Below are 7,733 nucleotides of genomic sequence, written 5' to 3'. Positions count from 1 at the left end.
GTTCCTCATCAAGCAGGCACTCGAGACAAGCTTGCCGTAACCGGCACAAGCTCCGTCGAAAAAGGTCATCTCATCAGCCATTGGACAAGTTCAAGGACGAGATTGCAGTGTCTCGAGAAGCCCAAGTACAGCTCTGATCATCACGTCAAAGGCACAAAGTCGTTGCTCCCTGCAACTCAGCAAAACTCAGCAAATTCTTGAGCTGCTTCTTGTATCCTCGGCAACAAGATCCTGAGAAGTCACCACTCGTTGCTCCCAACCATTTCTTCACTCAAGATAAGCTCTTTTATTAAATTATATCAGAAGCTTTAATCAATTTTAAATTAAATACATGTGTCACAGTAAACATTGTGACCTTGGTTTAAACAATTAAACAATTCTAAAAACTTGTTCACTCATCTCATTATTGCTTTGCTGATTGGTAGACTTATGATATTAATAAGTTATAATTATTATATCATCATGTGCAACCCACAAGCATTAAGTAGAAACAAGTTCTATTGATTATGCAAAGTTGTTTATTTCTTTTAGGTTTGTCGTGATCTAATCCTTTTTTTTATGAACCAGAGTTGATTAGATCATTGAGCCAAAGAGAATCAACAGGTGACTGCCATCTTCATGTCCTCATGCTTCGAAGGATGGCCCTGAGCTACGAGCTTGTCGGAAGCGGTACAAGCTCATTTTTACTCTTTAGACATTTTCATAGAGATCTTATTGATTCATAGATTCACTTTACACTTCAAACATCTTTGTAATGCAATCTTTAATCAATATGAAATCTCTTTTATCTTCTTTTCCCATTTGACTTCATTGATTATTTCTCCTAAGCCTCAAGAATCTAATCATTCAACTTAGATTCTTTTATTGTATTGATTCAATTAAAACCACCAGCATAAACACCATTCTTGGATCAAACAAGAGGTGCACAAGGTTAGATGTGGTTTTGATTCTCTAGACCTCCCAAAAATGTTGTTGTGTGGTGTCTCAGACACTGTTTTTGGGACCATGGTGTCGCGTTTAACTCGTATCCTCCCCCAGTGTCTTGGTGGGTTTTCTCTTTGTCTCCTCGGTCAGGTCAGGTACCGACGTCTTCTCCAGTAATGCGCGCAGAGATCTGGTGGATCTTGTATCTCCTGCTCCCTCTCTCACTGCGCTTGTCGGCTCTGGGTCTGCTTGACGGTTTGATAAGCCCAGGGGTTGAGCTTATCTGTGTAGAATAGAAAGGGGAGAAGATTGAGGAAGAGCAAAGGTAGAAGAGAAGATAGAGAAGAAGAAATTAGGGATTGAACCCGTTTGATTTGATGATCGTTATTCGATAGTTTGTTTACAAGGCAAAGCATAACTTAAATACTAAAACGTAAAAGATATTTTCCTCACTGCTGGGCTTCACTCTGAAGTCTGATATTGGCCCATACGAGGCCCAGATGATCTTATCAATACTCCCCCGATGAAGAGCCAACTTGTCCTCAAGTTGAACCAAAGCTAAAGCCATTTCAGTCATCTCCTCACCTGTCTCGTGATCTGAACTGCCAGCGCAAGTAATAGCACCATGAGTCGAAGCAAACTGAAACACTATGCTCCGCTGCTCCGGTGGCTTTGGCAAATGGAACCTTTCTTGAGTGAAGGGGAGAGTTTGTCTCAAAGCGGTCACTACAACTTGATCTCCTTTAACTTGGCTATAAACCACCTGCATGATCAATAGCTCCAGACTCATCATATACCTCACGTCATTGTCGTAGATGTATGTATACATGGAGTATCTTCTATAACATTTCCAGCCATTTGTAGTATCTCCATTGCTCCCACCTTCAGTTTTTATCAAAGCCATAAAAACAGCTTCCCACGTTGTGGATATCAATCTCATAAGCTCCAAAAGTATATGGCTACAAGACTGTGGGTGAAGATTGCAGCTGAATGCTCTCGGTGGTCTCGGTAAGTGAAACAGCTTGTGGGTGAAGATTGCAGCTGAATGCTCTCCCGAGGACTCCATCGTGAATGGTTCTTCCCAAGCCACCATAATTCGGAGCTTTCCCCTGGTGGGCCTTTCCCTTGTGTGATTCACGAGAGCATCACTCATCCCACGGCTCGAATACGCACCACTTCCATAACCATTCTTGCTTAAACTACCTTGAGGATTTAACTGCCAACGAAACTCGCTGCGATTGTGACCCAGATGTAATAGACCCTGCTGTTGGGAACTCCCATCTCTTGTTTCTCCATCATCACTCAATGCAAAATCATGAGCAAGAACTGATCGTCCCGGTAGAAGCAATACTCCCCCGTTAGAGATCCGACTTGTCCTCAAGTTGGCAGAAGCAATCTCTACAAAGAGAGCAATAGCCCTGCTGAGCATCCTCAATATCTCACTCTCATTTCCTCCACCTTGCACCTGCGCTTCGGCTTTAACAAGCTTCATGCACCCAGTCCTCACGGATTTGATGCTGGAAAAGGCACCGTACACTTGTGACCGGCTCTTGAAAATTGGACTCAATGTAGCTCGAGATGTGCTCTGCACTTTCCATACTTCTAGCTTTATTGTTATCCAAGGCCTTGACCTCGCCATGAACAGAAACAACTCCGGAGGTCTTGGTAATTGAAACATTCCATGTGTAAACTCTGAAGGTAGTAATGGAGTATTCTTGTAACTGTGTTGTCGCTGTACCATCTCCTGGCCATAGAGCAGCTTTATTATCTTCTGGACCTTCTCCCAACGATGAACCTGTTGTAACCAATATTTGTTCTCAAATCCTGTTTCACCTGGATCCCACACTCCAAGATTATGAACATGAACTAATTCATCGCAGTAGTTTTCTCCATTGAGGAAGTGAGCCACTGAACCTCGTGTAACCTTCCTCTCCTTTAGCTTTCACCAACGAGACTCCATAGGGTTCCTGGAAGCTTCAAAGATATCCTGCCTGGCTTCCACACATGGTTAGAATGAGAAGCTCTACATGATTGTTTCTCCTCTAAACCGTAATGCTGTTCCATATGCCTCCCACCAGAGTACTTACGATCTGACTCTTTTTGGTCTAACTCTCTCAAAGCCTTAACGAGACTTTTCTGAACGCTCAACTTCTTCTTTCTAGTCTTGTGATAACCCCATTTCACTCGGAGCTTTTTATGAAGCAAAGATCGTCTATTGTAAAGAGCTTCTGGAACCACGAGTTTCACCCTATTTCATGCTCGGTCCGAGAAACCGGTCCAATATTATTAAGTCTTGAAAAACATAACGGGCCCATGAAGATTCAAGGTCAATCCCGAGCTCAAGATATAGTCTTTGCTGGACATATTCAAACCATAATGTAACGAATGTCAATACGTTAAAACGATCATAAAAATGCAAGATACTCGCAGGAAATCACGTCTCCGTAACGATCCACTCTTGGAGACCTATAAAAGAAAGACCAATGGCAAGAACAAACGATCTGAATTCTTCCTGAGTGAATTTTTACGGTTTTATACCTGGCAGACTATAAAGACTCACATTTGATGTAACGAAGGTCGATACGTTAAAACGATCATAAAAATTCAAAATACTCGCAGGAAATCACGTCTCCGTAACGATCCACTCTTGGAGACCTATAAAAGAAAGACCAATGACAAGAACAAACGATCTGAATTCTTCCTGAGTAATTTTTTACGGTTTGATACCTGACAGACTATCAAGACTCACATTTGATTCTATGAGATTGGCTAAGGAAGACTAGACCCGAACTCAAGCTAATCACACTCCACTTCCGGTACACTTCCGATTCAGAATGACAACAGCGAAGGATCCGACTGATCCAACCACTCTCCTCAACTATCTGAACCTAAAACAGAATAGGTGGTACACACAAGTTCATCAGTCAGCTCAGTTCGGTTCAACCTTACATCAGTTGAGTATGGTTCCTATCAGTTCAGTTAAGTTCAGCTCGGTTTAGAAAGTCCAGTTCAGATTAATTTTGGAACAGCCCAGTTCAAGAAGAACTCAGTACGGTTAGACTCAGCTAAGATTAGTTGGATTCAACTATGATCAGCTCCTAACAGTTCGGTTCAGGACGAAATTAATTCAGTTTGGATTAAATCCAATCAGCTCATATCAGTTTAGCTTAGAGTTCCATGAGACTGATTTTAATCCAAACTAAATAAAACGGAACCATACAATGGTGTAGACAACTGATCCATGACAAGAGCCTAACTAATTAATACCCGGTTCTGATCAGGACATGACTGAAGAAAGAAAATGAAGCTTACAACAACAACTAATGGCCTGATGAAATAAGATGATGCTCTCCTTCAAGCTTAACTCATGGCTGGTCTGATTAGAAAGAGAGATCAAGATCGGTTCAAATCAGGAACATAACAAGACATTGGGTATATTCGGGATATCTCACCTTTTGATCTTTCACACTGAAGAAACACACTGAGCTAAGGTAACGAACAAAAATCTCCAAGGTGTTTTCTGAATTTTATCTGATTTTCTATGATTTTCTCTTAGTTTTTCTCTCTGATTTTCTATAAATGTTTTCTCAGTTTTCTTGTGGTTATAGACGACCAAGCAGCTCAAGGAAGGAGTTAAATAAGACCTGAGCTTACTTCAGCTGTTTGTTCACTCAGACCAAAGTATGATTGTGCACAGACATGTGGAGAGCAGTTTCAGCACTTCCAGCAGCAAGCTGCTCAGCTTTCCCTCCCCTGAAGAAAGCTCCCATCAGACACGTGCTCCTCACATGTTCTGGTCTGGCAAGGAAACAAGCACACAGCTTGTGATATCATGTGACTTTTAATAAAGCAGTTGACCAAGCAATCAGGTGCAATTCACATGACTGATTAATTACACCAGCAAGCAAACTAAGAAGGTCCAAGTCATGTGATTGATCAGGAACAAGAATACGAAGCATGTCAATTTTTCCAAGTAACACTCGACCACTCATTCCTCGACCATCAACTCCCGTCTTTCTCTCGGAGATCGACCAAAAACTCATCAATCTTTACATACATTCAACCAAAACTATCTTGGGAAGATCAGTCGACCACTAGACAGTCCCATCGAGACATTGATCGATTTTTATTTTACTTAAGGTCGGACCAACTCCAAACTGGTTTTACGGGATTTTTCTCGACTAAAATCAATCTGTTCGTGAGAGTCATTATAATGATGAAAGAGAAACTAAAACCAGAAGACAAAAAAAGACTTAGTAGGTTAGAGGCATAAAAAGGAAACACGAATAACAAAAGAGAGACTCACCGAAAAAGGTATACGAAAGGCGTAAGCTTAAATGGATGATCAAACTATATAAAAAATATACGACAAACAACGAAATGCAACATAAAAAAAAATCATTCACATTACGGAAACCCTAGACATCAGACCCTTGAAGCGATGATTCTAACAATCAAGAACAATGGCGAAGGATGAAAATAAAAAATAGCAGTTAAAAACATTCGGGAAACAAAAGAAGAAGTAGGATCGAACCGAAATCTCTATGGAATCTGATAAAAACAATATCGCACAAACTGAAAAGAAAAAAGAGATAGAGAAAAAATAGATAGAGAAAACGAAGAACAGACCTTTCAATTTCTTTCGACAAGAGCAAGTAAGAGACGATTAAAGAAGGCATACAGTTTATAATGAGAAAATGGGAACCACAAAAGGAAATGATTGCCACGCCACAAGCGATTCGCTTTCCAAAAAGGGAAAAATTAAATCCCTTTATTTACATCAATAAATTCACTGAATCGGAATCTCGAACCGGATTTTAAAGCTCGTAAACCACCAGCCTCAATGTTGGGAGTGAATTTACATCCTCCCTCAAGGCCCATTAGACAATGGGCTAGGCCCATTTGGCTAGAAAACCCTAAACATATCTTTCTATAAATAAGGAGTTCCTCCTTATGAGAAATGGGGATCTCTTCTTCCATTTTACACATAAAACACTTTTTACAAAGAGCTTATTGATTCTTAGATTTATTTACACTTGTAATCATACATGTAATATAATCTTTAATCAATAAATTCTTTTTGATGTTCTTTTTCCATTTGATTTCTATGTTGATTTCTCTTTAGCCTCAAGAATCTAAAAAATCTATTTCTTAAATTCTTCATTGTATGAATCCGACAAACACACTATTTTCGGTTCAAACACTCAAATACACCACCCAAGTCAAAATCAACACCCCGCCTGTCTGACGACCTGAGACACGCCGAATTCCGGAGGGGGGAACTTAATTGTAGGGGATATTGTTGGACGCGGGTTTCACCCCACTCCACACCTGGTACGAGAACCCGGTCCAACATCATTTAGTCCTAAAAAAGACAATGGGCCCACAAAAGTTCAAGGTTCATCCCAAACTCAAGAGGCGGCTCATGGTGAGGTGACATATTCAAACTATAACGTAACGAAGGTTTAAGGCATAATGGCTTTGAGGAATATCACTTGTGACGGTAGAGAAGAGTATTTCACATGAATGAACCTCAACATTTACAAATGTATTTGTTACGCACAAGTTAAATGATCTAAGAATTTCTATACAAGATACACAGATGATACTTAAAATTGTAACTACAATGATTGTTATTCTTTCATGCCTTTGTTCTTGAACAGAAACAAAATAAATGTATGTATAGCATTGCCATATATATTGGTTTATGTTATAATTTGTGATAGAGATCCGATGAAACATTTTTAAAAAGACAGTTTTCTTTTACCAAATATATTTCATGTTTGTTCTTGGGGTCTTAAGTATATTTCATGTTTTATAAGACAGAAGCATAGATAATATTCAAACATGATGATGATCATCATCACCCATTATTATATTAAACAGTAGTGAAAGAGGACCAGACCCACTTTAACTTGTAACTTAACACTCATAATCAGCTAAACTTGTCACTTATTAATCATTATTAACAGTTTGGGGAAGCAACCTTGCAACTGTTGGAGACTAGCTTTTTTAGCGTTTGGTGAGGTAACATATTGGCGGAGGCTAGGGTTCCTCATGTACCCACAAAGGCATGGCTTCTGCTCTCTCAGCTTGGCACAGCACGACGCCGACGGTGGCGAAGATGACATAAACGCCGCCAAACATGGAGACAATTCAGTCACCGAGCACGTCACTCCTTCGGCCACCGGAATTTTTTCCACCGTCACCAGGAGAAGCGCTGCCACGAGAGCTAAAACGGAAACCCACATCACCTTCACCATTTTCCGCTTCTTTGATTGTTTGTGCTTGTGGTTGTTCTGTTTTCAGTAATCAGTATGCTCTATATCTATTAACAGTCCCTTCTATTTATAGAGAAGGAAAGTATGATTAAGGCTTAGTGATCTCAATTTTATTTAAAACAAAAAAAGCAATTCTTGCATTGTTTATCTGAAAAGCAGAATTAAATGTGGAGCATTAGCTAATTTCTTTTAATAGTTAAATAAACCTTAGTTCACTTCATTGTAAGTTTTAGTTAATACTAGTTTAATCAAATTTCGTGGATTGACCGAAATATGAATTTAAAAAAAAAATTGGATACTGTTTAGATCATTTTAAATTGTTTACTATATTTTTTCTTCAAAATAGAATAAATCTATTAAAGCACATTTAATGGGAGTATCTAACCAAAAATTCTTAAAATATTAGAAGATACAAATATTATAAATTATAAGTAAATATTTTAGAATTCTTGGAAACTCAACCGATAATATTTCTTTTTTTTTTGTCATCAATATACAGACTCAAACTGACTCTGTAAACCAGGAAGA

The 7,733-nt window shown here is 39.3% G+C and overlaps 1 protein-coding gene and 1 pseudogene across 1 annotated transcript; both read right to left on the bottom strand.

Moving 5' to 3' along the window:
* Nucleotides 1-1,308: 1,308 nt before the first annotated feature.
* On the bottom strand, nt 1,309-3,149 carry LOC106343344. Its single transcript, XM_013782525.1, has 2 exons — nt 2,605-3,149; nt 1,309-2,518 (listed from the first exon to the last, which is right to left on the bottom strand). The coding sequence occupies exons 1-2, from the start codon at nt 2,674-2,676 to the stop codon at nt 1,325-1,327; spliced, it is 1,266 nt and encodes a 421-aa protein (XP_013637979.1). The 5' UTR covers nt 2,677-3,149; the 3' UTR covers nt 1,309-1,324.
* Nucleotides 3,150-6,762: 3,613 nt separating this feature from the next.
* Nucleotides 6,763-7,261, bottom strand: LOC106343346 (annotated as a pseudogene).
* Nucleotides 7,262-7,733: the final 472 nt, after the last annotated feature.

This window comes from Brassica oleracea, chromosome C5 (genome assembly GCF_000695525.1).
Source record: "Brassica oleracea var. oleracea cultivar TO1000 chromosome C5, BOL, whole genome shotgun sequence".
In the NCBI taxonomy this organism is placed as follows: Eukaryota; Viridiplantae; Streptophyta; class Magnoliopsida; order Brassicales; family Brassicaceae; genus Brassica; species Brassica oleracea.
This window is presented reverse-complemented; position numbering and strand designations above follow the sequence as displayed.

Excerpts from the sequence above, each read along its gene's own strand:
- LOC106343344 (XM_013782525.1), bottom strand. The coding sequence starts at position 2,676 with ATGGCCAGGAGATGGTACAGCGACAACACAGTTACAAGAATACTCCAT. Across the intron at positions 2,519-2,604 it reads ACCTTCAGAGTTTACACATG|AAAGTGCAGAGCACATCTCG; the intron begins GAATGTTTCAAT and ends CTAGAAGTATGG.